This window comes from Bos mutus, chromosome 5 (assembly GCF_027580195.1).
Source record: "Bos mutus isolate GX-2022 chromosome 5, NWIPB_WYAK_1.1, whole genome shotgun sequence".
NCBI classification, from domain to species: domain Eukaryota; kingdom Metazoa; phylum Chordata; class Mammalia; order Artiodactyla; family Bovidae; genus Bos; species Bos mutus.
The window spans coordinates 112,269,995-112,293,581 of record NC_091621.1 but is presented as its reverse complement, the minus strand read 5'-3'; the positions used below and the strand labels follow the sequence as shown (position 1 = coordinate 112,293,581).

The 23,587-nt window shown below is 39.2% G+C and overlaps 1 protein-coding gene across 10 annotated transcripts in view; it reads left to right on the top strand.

Moving 5' to 3' along the window:
- ERC1 (ELKS/RAB6-interacting/CAST family member 1) overlaps nt 1–23,587 on the top strand; it is a 270,866-nt gene that overhangs the window by 95,426 nt on the left and 151,853 nt on the right. For all 10 annotated transcript variants that reach the window (XM_070371714.1, XM_070371712.1, XM_070371717.1 and 7 more), the window contains 4 exons: nt 10,540–10,677; nt 12,173–12,313; nt 13,209–13,349; nt 15,146–15,339. In XM_070371714.1, the coding sequence (XP_070227815.1) occupies nt 10,540–10,677; nt 12,173–12,313; nt 13,209–13,349; nt 15,146–15,339 (614 nt within the window). The remainder of the gene's footprint in view (nt 1–10,539; nt 10,678–12,172; nt 12,314–13,208; nt 13,350–15,145; nt 15,340–23,587) is intronic.

Below are 23,587 nucleotides of genomic sequence, written 5' to 3'. Positions count from 1 at the left end.
GGGAAGTAAAATTTCAAATACAGTCCAAGTTCTTTGGCATACCTTTTCTTGATAGTATTCCCCTCTGTTATCTCCCAGAAATAAATACTTGCTTTGGTGTTTATGCATGCACCCATACCTTAGGCCAGGATAATGTGTTTTTGTGCAACTTAAGTGTGTATTAAGCAAATAGATGTAAGAGGAAATACACGTGGCAAGTAAATATGAACAGCGATTTACCCATTATCCCCACTATCATCAGGGGAATGTAAAGTAAAAGATTAAGAAATCATTTTATACTTTCCATTTTAAGCTATGTTGGCAAAAATTAAGAAGTCAGTTAAATCATTTTATACTTGCCATTTTAAGCTATATTGGCAAAAATTAAGAAGTCTGACAGTATCAGGTATTGGTAAATATGGCAACTGGATTTCTTTTTCATGCAGTGCTGTTGGGCTTTTAAATTAGATACAGGTATTTTGGAAAGCACTTATTAAATGTAAAGTGCCTTGTACATATACTTTAGATGAACTCCAAGGTATATATAGGAATGCTCATAGTAACCTTGTTTGGATTGAGGAAAGATATAAAACTGAGGAAACACTGTGCAGATGTTCACTGACAGAACTGAGTGGGTGAGTTGTGGCATAGTCGCACGGTGGAACAGGACCATTCGTTTTAGGGCAGGGAGTATTTGTGGACACGGGAGTCTCCTTGGCTCCTCTGCTTCCTGAGGACATCTGTAGTCACACAGTCACTGTGTTCTGTTGGGCTTCTGGTCGTCCCAGGCATCCTCCGCCGTCTTCCCTCATGCTGACAACGTAGCACCTTCTGCTGTGTGCCTGGTGCTGTGCTAGTGAACACACAGACAAGACGTGGCTCCTGCTCTCAGACTCTCAGAGCTAAAGAGGCTGCTACACGAATGGCACACGTGGGCACAAAGCAGAGCATTTCAGATTCGACCTTGCGCGAGAGGAGTCTGAGAAAAGTCACAGTGGCGAGTCTTGAAGATGCATGAAGTTTGCTTGGCAGATGGGGGAGGGGTGAGGTGTCCCAGGCTGAGGGAGCGCTGTGAGTGAAAAAGGTGGGTCGTGTCCTTGCCAAGAGGGTTGTGTCCCAGAATGGAACCTCCGTTCTTCATACGTTTATAATACGGATTCTTAAAAATTCATGGCAGATCTCTAGCTCTGAATTCTTTTTTCTACCCGCCTCCTTATGAACTCTGTTAAGAGTCTCTGGGAAAGTTATTCCCACTTCTTATATCATGAGAAGCTTTTCAGTGAATGCATTCATCTTTGTTATCCTGTTACTTTATTTAGGAAACTAGTAAGTAGAATTCAACTTTTCTTTCCCCTGGTCCTGAAGATTTTCCGTTAGAAACTTTAGAAATTGATCTGCAGTGGGATATTAAGCATAACCTTTTAGGTATTGGATTGGCCAAAAAGTTTATTTTGGTTTTTCCATAGCATCTTAAGGAAAAAACAAATTGAGCTTTTAAGCCAACCCATGGAACTTGAGATATTCCTGAAGACATGTCTTAATTCTACACAACACTTAACCTGCTTGGCTTCTTGATTTAGACACTTACTCCATAAGGAAGAGGGAGGTGGTAACTCTCCTTTCATCTTCTTCTTGGCATCTGCATTCTCTGATCATCTTTTCACAGATATTACTTACAACCATTTATTTAAGTAATATTTAACTATTTTAATATTTAAGGAGAATATCAGGAAATAATGTATTACTTTGGCCTATTAAATATGCGTTAAACTTTGTTTTTTGAGAATAGTAGCAGCTGTGCTAATGGTTGGATTATCCCACATTCTGGACCAGTTTGGGCTCTGTCTGGACCATCCCTGTTCATTGGGTTCTCAAGGCAGGAATACTGAAGTGGTTTGCCATTCCCTTCTCCAGTATATTCTCCAGGAATACAGAAGAACTATACAAAAAAGATCTTCATGACCCAGATATTCACAGTGGTGTGATCACTCACCTAAAGCCAGACATCCTGGAATTCGAAGTCAAGTGGGCCTTAGGAAGCATCACTACAAACAAAGCTAGTGGAGGTGATGGAATTCCAGTTGAGCTATTTCAGATCCTAAAAGATGATGCTGTTAAAGCACCGCACTCAATATGCCAGCAAATTTGGAAAACTCAACAGTGGCCGCAGGACTGGAAAAGGTCAGTTTTCATTCCAATCCCAAAGAAAGGCAATGCCAAAGAATGTTCAAACTACCACACAATTGCACTCATCTCAACGACAGCAAAGTAATGCTCAAAATTCTCCAAGCCAGGCTTCAACAGTACGTGGACCAAGAACTTCCAGATGTTCAAGCTGGATTTAGAAAAGGCAGAGGAACCAGAGATCAAATTGCCAATATCCACTGGATCATCGAAAAAGCAAGAGTTCCAGAAAAGGCATCTGCTTCTGCTTTCTTTACTATGCCAAAGCCTTTGACTGTGTGGATCACAACAAACTGGAAAATTCTGTAAGAGATGGGAATACCAGTCTACCTTACCTGCCTCCGAGAAATCTGTATGCAGGTCAGGAAGCAAGTTAGAATTGGCCGTGGAACAATGGACTGGTTCCAAATTGGGAAAGGAGTATGTCAAGGCTGTATATTGTCACTCTGCTTATTTAACTTCTATGCAGAGTACATCATGTGAAATGCCAGGCTGGATGAAGCACAAGCTGGAATCAAGATTGCTGAGAGAAATATCAATAACGTCAGATAGGCAGATGATACCACCCTTACGGCAGAAACCAAAGAACTAAAGAGCCTCTTGATGAAAGTGAAAGAAGAGAGTGAAAAAGTTGGCTTAAAACTCAACATTCAGAAAACTAAGATCATGGCATCCGATCCCATCTCTTCATGGCAAATAGATGGGGAAACAATGGAAACAGTGAGAGATTTTAAATTCTCAGGCTCCAGAATGAATCACTGCAAATGGTGACTGCAGCCATGAAATTAAAAGATGCTTGCTCCTTGGAAGAAAAGCTGTGACCAACCTAGAGAGCATATTAAAAAGCAGAGACATTACTTTGCCAACAAAGGTCCAACTAGTCAAAGCTATGGTTTTTCCAGTGGTCATGTATGGATGTGAGAGTTGGACTATAAAGAAAACTGAGTGCCGAAGAATTGATGCTTTTGAACTGTGGTGTTGGAGAAGACTCTTGAAAGTCCCTGGGACTGCAAGGAGATCCAGCCAGTCCATCCTAAAGGAAATCAGTCCTGAATATTCATTGGAAGGACTGATGCTGAAGCTGAAACTCCAATACTTTGACCACCTGATGCAAAGAACCGACTCATTTGAAAAGACCCTGATGCTGGGAAAGATGAAGGCAGGAGGAGAAGGGGACAACAGAGGATGAGATGGTTGGATGGCATCACTAACTCAATGGACATGAGTTTGAGCAAGCTCTGGGAATTGGTGATGGACAGGGAAGCCTGACATGCTTCAGTCCATGGAGTCACAAAGAGTTGGACACGACTGAGTGACTGAAGTAAACTGGGCCATCCCTGCCCGCCCACCATCTCTAGCTTTCTAGGCAGTGAATGTATTTGTATGCATGGTGATAGCCTTGTGCTCCGAGAGTGAGATGAGACAATAGCAGATGGCCAGGCGTGCTGTACAACGGGATTAGCATCGGCCCCTCCTTTTCAGGGCTCTCCCCGATGGTTTAAAGTAGTTTTGTGTTACAGTAGATCTCTTATTTTTATAATAAACCACTGACCTGGAAAATGTAACTGAGCATTTGAATCTGAGCTGCATTCAGAATGTGTGTTAAAATTGTACCGCCCCTTGCTTGATGGATTATAAATGGTAATGGAGCTTGGAGTTTAATTTGCTGATGCAGGTGTTATCATCTCTGCTGTCTCTGCTCTGTAACGTCTGTTTCTTTGGCCTGGCCTGCATCTCCAGTGTCCTGAGTGTCAGTATTTAGTGTTCAAATCTAACAGTAGCAGAAAGCTACTGATGCATAGAATTAGAAGGTTTCCCCTTTCTTGGTTCTAGATTGGTTCTTTAAGTCTCCTGTTACTTTGTTTTCGGTAGGAAGTCAGGAAGAACAGGTTCTTTATATACTTTGTTTTCTGTGGAGTCTTAAGACTATGTTAGTTTCTTCAGTTTTTCCATATCATAAAATGGAAAGATATGTTTTATCATTGAAAACAACATTTACTAATTTATTCTGGGAAAATTAATATTTTAAAAATTGTGCTGCCTTGTCTTTAACAAGGGCTTGCCTGGTGGCTCAGTGGTGAAGAATCCACCTGCCAATGCAGGAGATGTGGGTCCTATCCCTGGGTTGGAAAGATCCCCTGGAGAAGGAAATGGCAACCCACTCCTGTATTCTTGGCTGGGAAATTCCATGGACACAGGAGCCTGCAGGGGCTACAGTCCATGGGGTCACAAAAGAGTTGGACACGACTCAGTGACTAAACAGCAAGAATGATTTTTAATAAGAATTACTTGCAGTGTTTTCTAAATATTGTTTTAAAGTCACAAGCTATTAGCTAGGTTAGAAGAGGACAAGGTCAGGCCCTAATTGCATTTAAGTTGAAAGCTTAATATACTTAGGCATTAGGATTTTCCTTTTCTTTCTTTTACTTATTTTTTTAAAATGTTAATTTTTTTTTCAGTGGAAAATATATATAGCTAAATTCTTACAGTATTTTATTGAAAAAACAATACATAGTCAATGAAGTCTGATTGACGGTGGTATTTCTCCTGGGGAGTGTGCTCCATGTGGATTTACTTTGCTTATGTAACTTTTTTCCCCACCTCACCTTTTCAAGTAAAACTTTGAGGAGGGTAGATGGTTGAACTGGCAAAGTCTGATTTAACTTCGTTTTTGTCAGCAGCATCTATGTGTGTGCTCAGTCATGTCTGACTGTTCTGTTGATTGATTTTTGTATGTTGAATCAGTCTTGCATTCCTGGGATAAGTGTGGATATGTTTTTAAAGAGCTTTGTATTTTTCACCTGGGGAAATGTGGAGCCCTGTTGTACCGGCGTTATTGTGGAGGCACTAAGGGCAGACCTGAGAGAACGTGGCCTTTGGATAAATTCTGTATTTTCAGTGGCTAAGGCATAATGTAAATAAGAACCATTCAGAGGCTTATGCTGTAATGCTTTGTACAACATAGAAGTAATCTTGACCCTTATTAAAACATCATTTCTTTGGACTTTTGAGCAGCTTAGTAAATAATTTGAGGATTTATGGAATGTGTCCTTTTTTGGTTGATCGTGTGCCATATTAATATCCTCAGATTCTTGCAGGCTCTAGTTTGCAGTGTCCTGAATTCTGTTTTGACCAAATATACATTTTAAACTTGAAAAATGGTAATTGACAAGTCAATATGAAAGGGTCAGGTCCCTTTCGGGACAAAGGTTATTCTTAGTAGTCTCTCAGGAGACCTCGTAGGAGGAACTAGTCAGCGTATAAAGACATAGATAGGTATCTGGAAAGGGATAAAGGATTTGAAAACAACAACAACAACGCTTGATCAAAGTTTCAAAGCACAGTTAATATTCTGCTTAAAACTGCTTCTCATTTGACATGAATTAACTCGCATTGCCTTCTCACCTGTGGGAATCCCTATTTGGATAGATGCCTAGGTGCCTGTCAACTCTAGTTGAGAAGCTGAAATAATTAACCGCCTGAAGAAGTTAATATGAAATCAGACTTTGATGAAATCACTGTCTGTGCCCTTCCTTCTCTCTGCCACACCGATGTGTACCCTCACCAGAAAATAGCTTCTAGCATCAGACAAGTATTTTGTTCTTTATCTGTTTCATCTTCCTGTGATTGCTAGACCTCCTTACTTTTATCTCCTAATGCTTTTTCTTTTCCTACAGGGGTTTTTCAGCTTAGAAAAATCATTCAAGTTGACCAAGAAAAATTCCCTAAATTTGATGAGGTTCTTGGGTTTCGGTTGCATATAGTGAGGACCTGTGATTCCTGTCGTTCTGTCCTCCCAGCATCCCAGCCAGACCAGACTCTGACACAGCAGCTAAGCAGGCAGTTCTAAGTGAAGTGACTATTCACTGTAGGCAGTATTGTGGGTATTTGAATAGAATGCCACCGATTAATGGTTTTTAACTTTTCTTATGAAAGCAGTTGGTGCTCTTCATGTAAAAATGCCCATGGCTCATTTGTGTGGACTAGAATGTGAGACATACCTTAAGGTCATCATTGAACTCTTGCTTCAAAATACCCAGAATTTGTGAAACAAACAGGTTGGGATACAAGGGTTCCTGTGTTCATGTGCTCAGTTGCTCAGTTGTGTCTGACTCTTCACAACTCCATGAACTGTAGCCCACCAGGCTCCTCTGTCCATGGAATTCTCCAGGCAGGAATATTGGAGTAGGTTACCATTTCCTACTGCAGGAGATCTTCCCAACCCAGGGATTGAAACTGCGTCTCCTGCATTGGCAGGGGGATTCTTTACCACTGAGCTACCATGGAAACCTAGTAAATACAGGTACAGAAGGATAATTAGAATAAACCCAGGATATGCTGATAATTAATGTCTGAGAAGAGCACCAAGTAGATACATGATTAAAAAAAAAAGGAAGAGCCTAAGATTCCTGAACCTACTTCACACAATAAATTTGACACTGATGACTGCTTAGAATAAGTGTGGAGGCATCATTGAAAAATTCTTTTCCTTCAAATGATGCTCAGAGTAGGTAGGTGGCTGCGAGAAGTATTGGGGGATTTCTTGTCCTTAGTACTACAACCTATAGAAAGTCTCCTCTACCTTCGCTCAGTGTTTAGGGCCTGGCAGAGTAATCAGTTCCACTCGAGTAGGAGTAAATCACCCATGTTGAAACATGATAGTTTCTGACAACTGGAAATGCTGATAAAAACCAAAACAAAAGATGTTAAGAAATCTGTGCCAGTATGGAGCTGTTGTGCAGATCGATGGATTTGCGTGCGGCCTGCATTCGACATCAGTCTTCCTCCTCCATCAATTTTCCTCTCTCTTTGTAAAATAAAAATTGTATAAGGAAAAGAAAGGCTCTATGTAGTGTAATAGGTATATTATTTCTCTTTTCTTTCCAGCCCAGTTACCAGGGATATACTCTAATTAGAGGGATCATTTTAAGGAAAATGTCTTTTTTCTCTAAATAATTATTTTAAAAATATTTCCGTCTTGAATTCTTCATTGTTCTTTCCTATGCTATTAGGCTGTTTGTATTACCTAATTGGACCTCTCCATTAATCATCAGGTCCACAGCTTCCCTGGTGCTAAGACAGTAAAGAATCTGCCTGCAGTGCTTGAGACCTGGGTTCGATCCCTGGGTCGAGAAGATCCCCCAGAGAAGGGCATGGCTACCCACTCCAGTATTCTTGCCTACAGAGTTCCCTGAACTGGGGAGCCTGGCAGGCTATGTACAGTCCATGGGGTCACAAAGAGTCAGACAGGACTTAGCAACTAAATAACAACAAACAAAGCAATGATATATAAGAGGAGTTCTTAGTAGGATTAACTATTGTCCATCCCGCTGCTGGATAACTAAAAATGTTTTGTATATACCCTCCTCCCGCACAGGAGGGAGTTTGTTTAATGCCTGTGCAGCTAGTTTGCACATATCTGCATCTGTTTCAAGTCTGTTTCAAGTCTTCCTCACTGATGGCAACTTGCCCAAAGAAGGCAGTTTTAGTGACCACTGCCTTTTTTTCATTTTGTCGGTTCCTGTCACTATGGAATGTTTATTTCTGCTCTTTAGAAGTAAATAGGAGTCCAAGAATAGCCATCCTTTTCCTTCCCTCCAACTCAACAATCTGTTTAGACAGCTGAGTAATTGAATAAGAAAGCAGCTTAGGGGGAACTTGTTAAAGGGGATTTTACCTAGTTTAGCAGCTTCTATACCCGAGTATATCAGGAAAGGTTTTCTTTTGTTTGTTTTTTTGTTTTTACCAGCAGAGAATAAACGGATTCCTTTAATAGTTGGACTACATATAAATTATACAAGTGAAGTTGTTAACAGTTAATGTTTTAATTTCTTAGATGTTGATAACGGAGGAGAACGAAGGGTACTTATCCTTATTACGCATGTAAGGGCTGTTTGTATATTAGACAGGCTCATAAAAGAGACCTCTTGTTTTGTTATACATAAAACTTGGTTGGTTTTGGGAAATTTCATTTTGTAAGAAAAGCTGTTGTACTGCTCTTTCTTGGTAAGAAAGTCTAATCGACACCATGATCGTATCTTTTTATTTGATTAGGGTTTATACGTTAGCTTTCTTGGTGAGAAAATCTAATCGACCTGATTGTATCTTTTTATTTGAGTAGGATTTATATGTTAGCAACTAGAATTAGGTGCACAGCTGGTTAAACATGTAAACACTAGGGCATTGCATTCTGTGTGTTTATGGTATGCTAGATTTTTAAGTGGCAAAACTCTTTAGAGGTTGTGGGTTTACCTAAATATTGATCCGTATGAGATTCCAGTAGGAGGGTCTGATTAAACTAAAGGGAACTAATACTTCTTCATACGTGATATTCTTTTCTCAGACAGTAAGCTTTAGACTTTATTGGCATTGAAAAGGCTGGAACCAGTTTCAATGGTTGACCTGTAGGATTATTTCCTTGTTAAAGAGTAAAAATCCAAGCTTTACAGTATTCATGGTCTCCTATTGATAAGTTCACCTAATTCAGCAAATCTTTTTTGCTTAGCTTATTCCTTCTGCTATGAAATTTCCATTGACTCTAGAAAGGGGCCTTTGCTTTTCTTCCCCCTTTGGAATGAAGCAGACCCTTAAAGAGCTTATAATACAGTATTAAGTTGATGTAGGAAATTATTTTAAGGTTGGATCTAGGGTTCTTTTGTAGTTCCTTTCTTGGCAAAAGTTTATGTGTATGCCTAAATACAGTTTATAAAAGTCAAAGATTATATATTATTTACTGATTAATGAGCCAGATTTATCATGGACATGACGTGTGCCAGATACGAAGGTACAAAACTGGGGTGGAGAAGTCGGATTCAGTCTACTTGTGGAGATGTGCATGAAATGAATGACTGTGGTTGGAGATTAGCATTACAATGTAGAGAAGTTGGATTCAGTCTACTTGTGGAGATGTATATAAAATGAATGATGATGATTGGAGATTAGCGTTATAATGTACAGATAGATGGATTAATGAAGATAAATGTGATAAAAGTGTAGATAGACAAAAGAATGCAGTGTGTATGTGTGTAAATGTAATATGTTCATGTATGGAGGAGTGTAGACTGTGGTCATCTTGTTCATGGGGGTAAGACATGTTGCTTTTTGAAAGCTGTGTGAGATAAACCAACTAGTTCAAGAACACAGGACTATTGTATTCTCCTGCTTCATTTTTCTCTATAGGACTTACCCGCTGTCCTGAGTACTGTGTTCATTTTATTTATTCATCGACTGTCTACCATGTAGGTAGGATATAAGCTCTTTGAGGACGGGGTTGTCTGTTTTAATTAATTCTCAACACCTGGAAAAGTGCCTGTCCTGTAGCAAGAGCGCAAATATATGCTGAACAAAAGAATGACGTTTATGAGTTTTAGGAGTGGCCTTATTTATTATTTTCCTTTAGCTTATCAAGAACATCTGAGTTCCTCCATATCTTTTCTTACTGTTTTTTCACTGTACCTACACTTGTCTCCTTACTGATAACATGCTGTTTCCACACGTTCACAAGCCCATCCCGTCTTTTCCATCTCTCTTAGCTCATTTAGTTTCCAAGCTCTGTTACCTGCATTGACACGGTCTCCTCTAATTGTTGTCATGTCTCTACATAAGTCGCCTTAGATATCTTCTCCACAGCCATCAGAACTAATCAGTCTGAAACAGAGAACTTGACAAGACCATTTCTTTGCTTAAAAGTCCCTCTTCGCTCCCGTCTGTCTACCCATGTCCATGTCCTGGGTTCAGCTTCAGAAAGCCCTCTTCCCACCTTCTAATGGAAATGGGTCTGTTCACTTCTCTTTGTGTCACCCACACCTGGCATAGTAGAGAATCCAGCACTACTTGTTTCGATTAAATGAATCGTGTAAGTGTGTATGAAAGAATGAGTAACTACAATAATAAATTTCATTGAAAATCCTTGCTGTTTAGATAAAAGGTGATATAAAAAATCTAACTGGAACACTATCACTTAAGAACAGTTGCTCCTTTACACGCTGGTTTGTTTTTCTACTGTCCCGCTGGCCCATTCCCTGTCCTCCTCCAGCACTTTTTAGAGGAGTCCCTCTGGGCATCCACACCATTGCTGGGGAGTAATCCAGTTACTGCTCATGGCTCTTTAGGTCTTCTCCTTCTCCCCATCCCTGTATGTGCGGTCTTTTCTCCCTAGTTATTTCTTGAGAGTCATGACTCTACATGTGTGCCCATTAACTCCCCGCCCCCCTGCCAATGTGTGTGATTTCTCTTTCTCAGCTATAAATTCTCAGCTTAAAGGTTTGCATGAAATTCTAAAACCCTTAGGATTAAATTATTTCTACAGAACACACACTCACAAACAACCCTGACCTGTCTGTTTCCAACTTAAAATGATTTTTATTCACAACTCAGATTGAAAATCTCCAAGAGCAGCTTAGAGATAAGGAAAAGCAGATGAGCAGCTTGAAGGAGCGAGTCAAGTCCTTGCAGGCGGACACCACCAACACCGACACCGCTTTGACCACTCTGGAGGAGGCCCTTGCGGAGAAGGTGGGTGACCAGCCCAGATTCCTCACACACACACACTTTGTCCGTCTCCTCGTGAATCCAGAAGTCACTCGGGTGATGAGACGGGTGGAGAAGACAGAGGAAGTCGCTTTGGCAGAAGGGAGAAGAGCTGCCCCTACTGCTGATAGTGTGAGGGAAAGAAGATCCATTTTATTGTTGGTGGTTTAAGCATCTGTTACTGGGCAGGGTGGAGTCCATACTGGAGGGCAGGGGCTAAAGTTTCTAGAGAATCAGCCATGTGTACCTGTTGACTGTCTTCTGAAGACAAACTTTGTTTTATTTGAATAATATTTTAATTATACGATTGGAGTATAATTGCTTTACAGTGTTGTATTAGTTTCTGCTGTGCAACAAAGTGAATGAGCTAAATGTATACGTATACTTCCTCCCCCTTGAGCCTCCTCACGCGCCCCCTGGGTCAGCACAGCGCGCGAGCTGAGCTCCCCGTGCTGCATAGCAGCTTCCCGCGAGCTGTCTGCATCACCCCTGGTAGTGTAGTGTGTCAGTGCTGCTCTCTCAGAAGCGCCCCTTGGGTTTGTATGATCAGCTGGAATTGTCAAGTGGGCATGGCAGACACTGACCATTGAGGGGCATCATTGGTCCTCTCACTGGGCCACACTGGGACCTCTTGTCCTCACGGGCTTTGGTTTTTAATACAATGTACTTGCTGTTTTTCAAGCTGTGGCCTTGCCATTTCGTTTTGCTTTGTGAGCAAACCTAGTTTTTTCAGGTATGATTGAGTAAATAAAGAAGTAGCCCGGTGTGACAAGTGTTAATGTCTTGGAAAAGGTTTAAAGACTCTTGGTGGGGCATTTTAATTGGAATTTTTTTTTTTTTAATTTAAGGAATACAGTTACTGTTCCTTAAGCCTCTTGGATGCAGAATGCTTCAAGCTGCCTTCACAGGGATCATGGCTTGATCCCCAAATCTATTCAGAAATAATACCCAGAAATATACTTAAATTGCTTCAGCTTTCAAACTTCCTGAGTATCTGTTGACAGAAGTTTTAATGGTTTCTTTTTTCTTTATCTTTCTTGATGCTTTAAGCTCAACAAATCATAATCTCTCCAACCTCCTCCTCTTTGGTGTAGAAATTGTTTCCATTGCTTTGTAGAAACATATGAGTTATATATAGAGAAGAAATATTTGGTACTTAGGGTATATATACATGTAAGTTTTTTGTTACTTGGGAATTGAATAAACAAGATTATTCGAAAGAATACTTTAGTGGTGTCTAATACTAATTAAGATTATTGGGAAAGAAACCTAAGGGAATCAAAAGAACAAAGCCAGATGTATGTTATAGCAAGATAGGCAGGAAGGATGAATTCTTTAAAAAGTAAATTATTAATGACCTATCACTGTCTTTTTTAAGTGGAGGATGGAAGTGTGAAACTGCATGAGCTCAGAACTGAATTGTAGTCATGAGGTAGAAGTAGAAAGGAATTTTCTATGCACTGATGTCTTCTCTTAACAGGAGCGGACGATTGAACGCTTGAAGGAGCAGCGCGACCGAGATGAGCGGGAAAAGCAGGAGGAAATTGACAACTACAAGAAAGACCTTAAAGACCTGAAAGAGAAAGTCAGCGTGCTGCAGGGCGACCTCTCAGAGAAAGAGGTCGGGATCACCCCCCGTGGATGCTTAGTCAGTGCCCTGTGTGTATGTTGTCGGTGTGGACATAACGCATGCAGAAAAGGGTCTGATGGAAGGTTTACAGACTCTTCTTAGAGCCAAGGCTGTTTCAGGAAGCTTAAATGGAAAGATTCATTTCCTAAGCCTTACCTCCTGCCTCTTCTAGCCATTAGGAGTTGGTTTCTTACTTGTTAATGACACTTTGTAGATTCCAAAATAATAGAACTTCTCCAGGTACATTTGGAGAATTATTGTGCCAGTGGTAAGAAAGGTGACAGATGGAGGGAATATGCACTAGGAGGAGTCTGTTTACAGCCACTCTTAGGGATCACCTCAACACCAGCAGGAAAACCTTACCCAACTCTTGACCAGATAGGTGCCTTCATACATTTCCATCTCACTTCTGGAGAACCTCGTGTATGCCACCTGAACAGCAAAAGTGCCTAATGCCTCATGATCAGATAATCATGAGCTTTAGGGACATTCTCAGGGTTTTCTTTCTAATACCTTTAGGAAAATGTATAGAAATTGAAGTTTCTAATAGAATATTTCTTTTAAAAGAGAAAAATCAGTGTAGCCACTAAGGCTGACTGCTTATATCCACAGAGCTTGACCTTCTTCCATTTACTTTGTGAGAATGGATAGGTATTGCTAGAACTCCTTAAGTCACTATTCAGTTGGCCTTTCTTGGGGATTCATTTTGTTTCAGTTAGGACTTGAAAGCCAGAGGTAATACTGCTATTTTATATTTCGTGTTCTTGGAAATATGTCAGTATATGGTAATGGAAAGAAACTAGAAACCACCAGGAAAATAAATTTAAGAAGTTCAGTCTCCGTTTGGTTAATAGTGTTTATTCTAGATATGCGTTGCTTCTTTTAGGCTTCACTCTTGGATCTGAAAGAACACGCCTCGTCCCTGGCTTCCTCAGGACTGAAAAAGGACTCACGGCTTAAGACTCTAGAAATTGCTTTGGAGCAGAAGAAAGAGGAGTGTCTGAAGATGGAATCACAGTTGAAAAAGGTTAAAGAATATTGATCCATTTTCTTGCTCTGCTTTTAAATAAGAACATAGAAAACTTTATAGTATTTGGATGGAATAACTTACTAATGGACTAATAATACTATTTATACCTTGATTAATTCTTGCAGCATTAATATCTTTACTCCTTAGAGTCCTCAAACTCTTAGAAAATTAATAATTCAGAGTAAGATTCAAATATGCAGCTCCTATATAGAGAAAGAAATGTAAAAGACCACAGTGTAAAAATCTCAGTTGATATTTTTCTCCCGTTAGCTTTAGGCTTCCTGGAAAGAGATAATTTTACAGTGATAATCACCCATATGGTGAATATTAGAATATGGTAGGGATACTTACTATCCATTTCATTGACTTATTCCTCTGTAATATTTATATAGCCATTTGTAGTTTTCAAAGCACTTGCATATTTATTATTTCTGGGTTATCAACTGTGATTAACAGAGTCCACTTCATATGATTACTGATGAAAAGGGGGTCAAGCCTGGTGTTGACACTTTGGGTGGTGTTCTTTTTCCATAATCCCCCTGCAATGTAGGAGACCTGAGTTCAGTCCCTAGGTTGGGAAGATCCCCTGGAGGAGGAAATGGCAACCACTCCAGTATTCTTGCGTGGAGAATCCCATGGACAGAGGAGCCTGTCAGGCTGCAGTCCATGGGGTCACAAAGAGTTGGACACAACTGAGCGACTTTCACTCACTCACTCTTTCCATATATTGGGTGTATTCAGCATGAAACTCATAATGAGTCATTTTTTAGGATATGCCAAAAATAAAGTCATATTTTTAAGCTAAGGAAAAGAAGAAAAGCCATTATTTTAAAGTTACTTTTGAATAAGAAGAAAAATCCTTTTTTTTTTTTTTTTTGAGATTAACTAATTCAGACTTGATAATTGACTTCCCCCCCTCACTAAACAAGTGGAGATAATTTTCTATTTAATACCAGAATATTGACGGTAAAACTGTTAGATGTATTCAGGATTGTTAAACTGAACAATAACTATCAAGAGCAGTAATTGTTGTTCACTAATAATCCAAACTCACCCGTGTATGACAATCCCACATTTTCTGTTTGTTCACTTTTAATCTGCTTGTTATCATGGTAGCTCTACAGCTGGTTATTTCTGATGATCTCTTACACTTTGTGTTTAGGTTCATAAGAAAAATTAAAGTTATCTTTGGGTAGAGGAGTTGGTGATTTCCCCTTCTTTGATTTATTAGTTGTTTTTCTACCATTGCTGCTTTTCTTTTCATGTTTTCCCTTGTTTGATTTACTTTGTAGTTAATTTGTAGGTGTACAGGAACTAGTATTGGCATGTTTTCTTTTTGCTGAAAACCATAACTGGTGTAAGGTTGGTGTTTATATTCATTCAAAAGGCTGTGCTCATTGTTGAAATTCTTCAGCACTCAGCGTTCTTTATGGTGCAGTTCTCACCATACATCGTTCCATCCGTACATGACTACTGGGAAAACCATAGCTTTGACTGTACGGACCTTTGTCAGCAAAGCAATGTCTCTGGTTTTTAATATACTCTTTAGGTTTCAGAGGTGTACTATTTTAAATAACTAATTTGTTCAGATTCTAATATAATTATTTATCTGTGTATTATGAATGTTTTGTCTGTGTAATATTTAAGCAGAGGAAAACCTTATAAATTAATGACTAGCTATTAGGGATTTGATAATGTCCTGTTTACACTGGAGTATAGGTGGCTTCCGGGGACTTGGTTTGTCCATTGCCACTCTATGCATGTCTCATAGAATTTGGATATTTTCTTCGTAGGCACATGAGGCAACATTGGAAGCCAGAGCCAGTCCCGAGATGAGTGATCGAATACAGCAGCTGGAGAGAGAGATTGCCAGGTACAAAGATGAATCCAGCAAGGCCCAGGCGGAAGTTGACCGCCTCTTGGAAATCTTAAAGGAGGTGGAAAATGAGAAGAATGACAAAGATAAGAAGATTGCTGAGTTGGAAAGGTAAGGAGAGGGAGGCTCAACAGGGACTCACTGTGTTAGGAAGGGTGAAGGATGGTCTTAAAACTAAGTAGTTTGGGGTCATGTTTTTCCAATATATCTGCCTCTCCAAATTTACCTTCCTGAGTGCCTGGTTTCTTCATTGTTTCCATTTTATTCTAAGTCAGTGTGAGTCTCTAAAAGGCAGCACAGAGTGGGAGTAGATGGGAAAGCTGTGGACTTCCGTATCATTGATTGACAGAGAAAGTCTCCCTTTATTTTATCTATTTCAGGAGCAAGTGAGCCTCAAGTTCAAGCAGCTAGCATGTTTTAGTTCATTCAGGCCTTTTTCTTAGCCAGTGGTCTTTTAGGCCGTGAATGTTTAGACTCTGTGTTGTGGAGCAGCAAGCTGTTAAAGCAGGTCAAGCTTAGAAGGAGAGACATTTTGAGGACAGTTCGTGAGACATGGATGTGTTTGCTGAGCTCTACCTTTGACTACTTGAAAGTGACCTCTGTTTGAACAGAGCCAGCCAGACCGCTCTCTGGGAGTTTTCTTTGCCTTTTTTTTTTTTCTCTTGTTAGGGTATTTTGTACCAAAGATAAAGCATATGCCTCTTGGCCTCTTCCTTTACACCATGTATTTAACATAAATTCACAAGAGCATAGAAATAGTTCTTCCAATAGAGCTATGCTAATCACTGTATTCTGAAAAGAGGGACTAGCAGGACAGCATGAACTCACTAATCCTGAGGCTCCCTTGAGCCTGTTGTAATATTTTTGTGCTCTTGATGTCAAGAGGTAATAGACTACTTTCATAAGTAGTTTATTCAGTTTTAAATTTTAGGTTTATGGGTAGACTTGATATTTTCCCCTGGAAGTCGTTTTTTCCTTTTGTTCCGTACCTGTAGGATTTTGATTTTCAAGAAACTAAATTCCAACCCTCACGGTTCTTCTTCACTAAAGTTGAAAGTATGAATAACATGAGCTGATCACGTACTCATTTGTTTCTTCTTATTTTGATAGTAAGTCCGGAGAAAATGGGTGGATAACGTTCTTTAAGTCAGAATTAATAAATTATCAGAGTCTCAAGATTGGATTTTATACATTTCTGTGTGTCGTCTTCCATGTTTGCACTGCATCTTTACCCCCCAAAATGGAAACGCACGCCCCTTGCATACTTGGGCTAGTACATGCCTCTCTTTGCCGTTGTATCAGCCTGAAATCAACAGCAGTACTTCATCTTCATAGATTTTAAAATGCAGTACTTTATATGGATAATGACTTTCCACCAAATCCACTAAATGTATTTCAGTATTTCAGAAAAGAAATTTCTTGATAAACTTGCTTGATTTTTTTTTGTTAGAATTATACATTGAAATTATCACTGGCTATTCAAGATAGCATCCTTGAAAAATGTTTTAATTCATTTTTGGACCCAGTACTGATTTGGGAGAGATTGTGATTTCAGTGAGAGTGAGAAATAGGATTAAATCTTTATCTTATATGCAGAGCACACCAAATAGCTTTTATTAGTCACTGCATTTTTCACATTTTGGGAGAGAGTTGTTAATGATCTGCTCTTTCCACAGAATGTAATATACTATAGAGTTTTGTCCTCGGGTCATGCAGTGTCATAATCTTGTTTTAAGATTTGACACATAATTTTTTAGCTACCAAGAAAAGATACAGTCCTAAAAGACTCTGTTGCTCCTGGCTTTGTAATTTGTTTACTGAGCAGCACAGTTCAAGACAAGAATGAAAGACGATTGAAACTACTTTCTGCCTTTTGTTCCCAGATTTAGTGCATGTGTTCGGCTCCCGCTGTCTTACTAACAGTTTCGCTTCTCGCGTTGCCGTTTCCGCTGTGTCCTGTGGGTGTCCGTCTCCCTGTCATCTGTCATTTGAGCCTCTTCACCATTCTCTTGATCTGTCTTACCCTGGTCCCGCTGCACTGGGGATTGGGCTCTGCGTCCGCGTCCCTCAGGATGCCAGTCTCCCGCCCTTTGTGCCTTCCACGCCAGGCTTCCATCCCTGCATCATCGGGGGGCTTGGTTTGGGACTTCCTGGGAAAGTGAGTGTCGAGTAAGGTGACAGTTCTGGACTTGAGGAGTTGCTGCTGCCACTCTGCTGCCTCTGGGGGCTTGCCAGGAAATCTGCTTGATGAGAAATAAAGACCAGCCGGTTGTATGTCCAGCTGAACAGTACCTCTTAGGTCCACCACTTGTGGATTAAGTATGTGTCCTCTCTGGTAAGGTTCCGATATTGCTGGTTTTAATTGTCTCATTCTTGGTTCAAAGCCCATCGTTTGTGCGGTGGTTATTTTGCTGGAGTGCCCGTTAAGGAGTAGCCTCTTAGCTGGTGCGGCTGTGATGCCAAATGCCAATTCGTTCAGGAAGTGAACGCATTTTTACAGGGCATTCAGCAACCTGCTAAGTGCAAAAATGAACACATGCTGTTACAATCATTGGCCTAAAGAAAAATCTTATTATTCTTTTAAAATTTCCTAGTACTTATATAAGATTCTCTAACATTAAAAGGTTTAGATTAACTCATAAAGAATTCCCAGACATATTCTTTGTGGTCTTGAGGAAATAAATAGCCCCTTTCACTGCTCTTACAAAACAACAGGAGCTTCTGGCAGATGATTTAGTGTTGTACCGGTGTCTTGAGCTACTGAGGATTAAGTAAGCCTGCCCATACATCTGCAGATATAAAATATTTTTCCCAATTAAATCTAAGCAGTACTGTTTCTAAATTTATATTCTGTCCTATGCTGTGTATCGGTTGGAGTTCAACCAAAGAGGCAGAACCAGTAGAAGAGATACATACATACATTTATTTATATAAGGTACATATGGGCTTCCCTGGTGGCTCAGCTGGTAAAGAATGCCCACTTTGATTATCTGGGGTAATCTCTTTTACTTAAATGGATTGTAGGCTTTAATTATATTTGTAAAATACTTTCATAGCAACATCTAGATTAGCTTTGGATTAAATTAATGGGGTGCTGTAGCCTAGCCAGGTTGACACTTCCAGAAAGTCATCACCTGGTGGTTCTGGGTAGTCTGCCTACATCAATTTAGGTAAGAAAATAATAAAAACAAACCTGGAGATTGACAGTGTTATGCAGGGTACAACATTACTATAGAAAAGGCTTCTTGTTGAACTTTGGACTCAAGTCTAGTCTTTTAATTTTTGTGGCCAATATTAAATGATAATGGCTTGAGGGGATGTTTAGATGGAAGGTTAGTAGGTTATTTTGGATCCTAGACTGCTCATTTTAGGTCCTAGAACTTTAGTGTACGTAGAGATGTACAATGGAGAGGAAAAGGCAAGATAGTGTCCTGTTGCTGTAACTGTTCTGAAAAAGACAAGAGAACCAGGGATTGGTGGTGTGTTAGTTACACACACACTCACTCCCTCACTCACTCACTCCTTTTGGGCCAGGCTTGTAAGTAGTTTAACTGTTAGGAGCAAACTTAGTTTTTCTATTTGTGATGGTTAATTTTATTTCCTTTGCTGTCTTTTCCAGACCTCATCTAGAACTATTAATTCTAGGCTTTTGCATCATGATTAAAATCAGATTTTGTGGACTAGCAAGAGTACTTGTGTTTATAACGTTTCTAAGGGAACTGTTAATACATTCTGACTTATAAACAACTGGCTTTATTAAAAAAATTGATACATGATCTGTTCATAAGATTTGGAGCTACTTGATTTTTAAAAATTTTTTATTATTGTTTTAGTCTTTATTGAATTTGTTACACTATTGCTTCTGTTTTGTTTTTTGGCCGTGAGGCATGTGGGGTCTTAGCGCCCTGGCAGGGAGAGGGAACAACCCTGCATCCCCAGCATTGGAAGGTGAAACCTTAACCACTGGACCGCCAGAAAAGTCCCTTGACTTTTTTTTTAAAGCAAGAGTGTTTCCTGTTTGCTCAGAGTTCAGGCTCAAGGTAGCCCCTCAAATTAACAGTCTAAATGGCTGAAGCAGTAATTTTAAACCTCGTTTTGGTGAGATGAGTCTGTATTTCTGTAGATCAAGATCAACATGATGAACTGAGCTTGAACACAGAGAATGGTGTTGTTTTTCCATCATGCCACCCTTAAACCCTGTGGCTTGAGGATGTGGCCTTTTGTGGTTTTTTTATTTGCTTTTAAAACCTACTAGTATTTGAATTTCATGTAATGAAAATGGACTAAAATTTTCTTTCCCCTTATTCTTTTGTGGGAATCTGACCCTTTGTAACTGTTATCTTTTTTTGGAGGGGAAGCTTTACTGACCTCCCTTAGGTAATAATTTCTTTCCTTCTTCTATGCTTTTCTGATAGTATCTCTCTCAATCTCTCCCAGGACTGTACATTGTTCAGGGCCCATTGAAGATGTATGTTAAAACATAGAGATGTGGCTCCTTTCTCGTTTCCCTCTCTAATCATCCCACATTTTATCTTCCCATTCTCTGCACATTCAGACCTTTCATTAAATAGATAGTAGTCTTATTCCCTGTTTGTTATATTGAAAATATTCTTATGTTCATTTCTTGTATATGTTTGTAATATGTTTACCATTGCACATACACTTTTTTTCTGTAAAAATATAAGTAAACCCATATGCATTAAATAGTCTTATTTAATATAATTCAGTAGGGTTACTTTTCTTGCTTCACGTTAAACAAACATGTAGATAAACTCTTCTGTTACAATCAAATACCAGTTCTATTTTTATATTTTAGTATCTCTGAAACTGGGATACATGTTTAATACATGTATTAAATATGTATGTACATATATGTATGTGTATTATGTACATATATGGATGTACATAATACATACATAATGGCATGGTTTAATTGGTATATATTTTTTATTTCTTAATCATACTGGTGCATCTTCTCTCTTTGGTGAATTCAAAATGTCTACAATGAGAGTGAATAAAATTGTTTCAGTGAGTGTGGGAATGAAAGAAAGTATTTCCAAATCAACATTATTTTCTCATGTATTCCATTTTAAATGTATGTAGCCAAAGGAATGTGTTTATTGTTAGAATTAGGTATTTGACTTTTGTAACTGCATCCTGAAAGTTTTTTTGTTTAGGCTGACCTAAAATTTTTTGACATTTTCCTTGGGAAAGCGGGTTTCATGTTTGTGATTTATTTTGGTATCACAGTGTATTCAGGCCTCTATGGCACAGTGTAATCTGGAAATATAAACCTACATCTTTAGTCTTCATATTTGTAAATATGTTTTCTGAATTTCTGAATTGATCATGCAGCTTAATGTCTTCAGAAATCTCCCATAAGGAAATTAAGCTGTATGTAGATTGGCATAAATTAGTATACAATTCATGACGGAAAAGATTCCTGAAAGAATTTCCTTAAAGTCTGCAGTTGTGTGTCTTTGGTCCATGAAGGACAGTGTCGGGTCTTGATGTAGTTGGAAAAGAAGGAAAATGAGCATGGTGGTTGTGTGTTCTTTCTTGAGGGAGAATGGATGGTGTTTTTAAAAAATGAAAGAGGAAAAGCAAGATGCTTTGAGTGTCATAATTGGAGATGACTGTTCTTTATCTGATCCTGCTTGCTTCAGCCTGCTTTCTTCTTCCTCTCCTCGATGAATTTCACTGATTTTCATTTAAAAGAAGAATAAATTACACAGCTTAATTACATAGTCAATTCTACTACACCATCTTTCCACAGTTTCTTGTGGGCACAGCACCTTATAATTTATTACAGTCTTGATAGAAATTTTGGTGTTACACTTTAAAATGTAAACATTAGAATTGTATATAGTTACTCTATATGCAGATTTTTTTTCCTCCTAAATTTATTTCCCAAGAGCTAAAAGTTATGCCAGCATAAACTATGACTCCTGAACTATAAAATAGGTAAAAAGATCCTTAAAGTTGCTCACTCTTGTCAAGAATAAACTTAATTTTTTTTCAGGGATTTCCCCATGTTTCATATAAAGCCTTGCATCTGTATGAGATCTCAGTGTCATTGTTGATTTAAAATTATTCCAACTTAATCTGTCATAACCAACAAAAATAAAAAAGATCGTTGGGAACAGTCATGTAGATAAATGATTGACCTCACTTTGACTTTGAACATTGTCTGCATTCTGCTAGAGATCCATGGATTTTTGTAGATTCCTTTCAAGAACCTGTAAGCATCAGAGAATAGATAAAAGTACACCCAGGAGGTGTGTCTGCAGACCTGCATTCCTCTCCGGGATCCACCGTGTACTTGCCGTGTGGTTGCGAGGAATTTTGTTTTCATTTTTTGTTTTTCTGTTTTTCTATTTTATAATGGAAATCATAAATTTTATCCTTGCCTTTCCATTATTTTAACAGTGAGTTTTTAAAAAACTCATTTTAGTATTGAAATGTTAGAAAACATTAAAGCACAAGTTGAAATGGTGCTGGCACTCAAGAAATAAACCTCTCGTTTTAGATTCTTAAAGTAAAATTTCAGTCCTGATGACAAGCTGGATGGCCCTGGCTCTTAGGAGTCTTAAGTGTTTGGAAGACCACTTTCAGTGAAATTGATTAATTGTTAAAAAGGGAAAGCTGCCTGTTATTATGAATATGAAAGCAATAATGAACCTCAGGGGTTTGTGCTCTGTAAGGAATACAAAGCATGACTACTCTGCATCTCTGTCTGCTGAGCAGTATCAGAAACGAAGTGTTATTTGTAGAGCCACATCTTCTTCTTCTTTATTGCTGTTAGATTGCACCATTTGGAGACAGATTTGATAGATTTGGAGTGAGACATAATGGGTGTAATTAGCAAAACATTACTTTCACATTTGAGAAAATTATGTCAAATTTTCCAAATGAATGAGAGTTCTATATTCTACAGAATCATTTCCGTGTTTTTCTGCTTTTCTCCGTGATAAGTTGGGTCTAAGAAATGGGCCGGGGTAGGTAAAGGAGTTGTCAGTTCTAAGACGGGTGTGTATAAACCCAAGCTGACTAATGTCGTTAGGTCACAGGTGGCTATTAATACTCAAACAGGAAGGGGAACAACAGCTGGCCTTCCCTTCTTTTCCTTTGTGTTTGAGAAATTATTTTTTCTTTTTCCTGCCCCAGGAAATGGTAAATTTTAGACAAAATTCATCCCTTTAGAAACTTACGTTAAGGTACAATGGTGTAATCTAATATGAAAATATACTTGTTGAAAGTCTGAATTCACTCACTTTTGGTGTCTGTGCCAAATCTGTGTGTCTCCGTTCCTTTCTTTAATCCTGTGCTGTATGTTTCCTCTGTGTCTGTGAATTATGCGAATTCTGAATACTGCCCTCATTAACACTTTCTAACTTTTCTCTTTCACATTTCCTTCCTGGATTTGCCGTTTCCTTCAGTCTCACCTCAAGGTCAGTATGCTTGTCCTAAAACAAAGATATGTAACAAAACATTGTATATTGACGTTGTCTTGAACCCAAAAAGTTACCGCAGGAACAAGATGTCTAAAAATTCAGGTATGAGTGTAGAAAATGTCATGAGCGTTAGATTGATTGGAAGAGTGGCATTACAGTTCTACCGTTCAAGGTCGTGAGAGTGGTCAGAGAGCAAGAATCAGACCGACCAGGTTTTGAGGGAGAGAAACGAAGGGGGAAAGTAGTCACTGGGGGAGCGAGCAGGTGAAGATACTGCTTTAACTTTGTTACAGTTTCATCAGAGACATTATGGCTCTTACACTAGCAGGTAAAGTGCAGCATGGATGCGGGAGGGAGAGGGGCCACAGTCTAGATGTGTGTAAGAGCCTTGGAGTGATTTCACTGCACAGACCTACGCATACCCTTTCAGTTTGGGGGTTGTTTTGTGACTGCTGAATGCTGGCAACAGAAACAGCCACCAGTGCTGCTGTTCATGTGTCAGGGGCTTGTGGTGGAAGCTTCACAGGTTTTATTTCCGTTGATTTTCCCAGCAGTCATGTAGCAAGGTTTGCGATTTCCACTTTGCAGGTGAGTAACACAATTACAGAGCCCATTAAGTAACTCAACCGTCTTCATTACTAAGTGAATTAGTAAGAGAAGCTGGCAGAAAACAATCATAAGTCTTCATTTTAAAAGTTGTTTATTCTGCCTGTGAGCCATGGCACTGTAAAATCATGGTATGAGAATTTCTGATCAGGTTCAGGAAATGATATTGTTAATACCACATGCATTTTACCTTGGTGTTCAGTCACTCAGTCGTGCCCAACTCCTTGCAACTCCATGGACTGCAGCACACCAGGCTTCCCTGTCCTTCACTATCTTCCAGAGTTTGCTGAAACTCATGG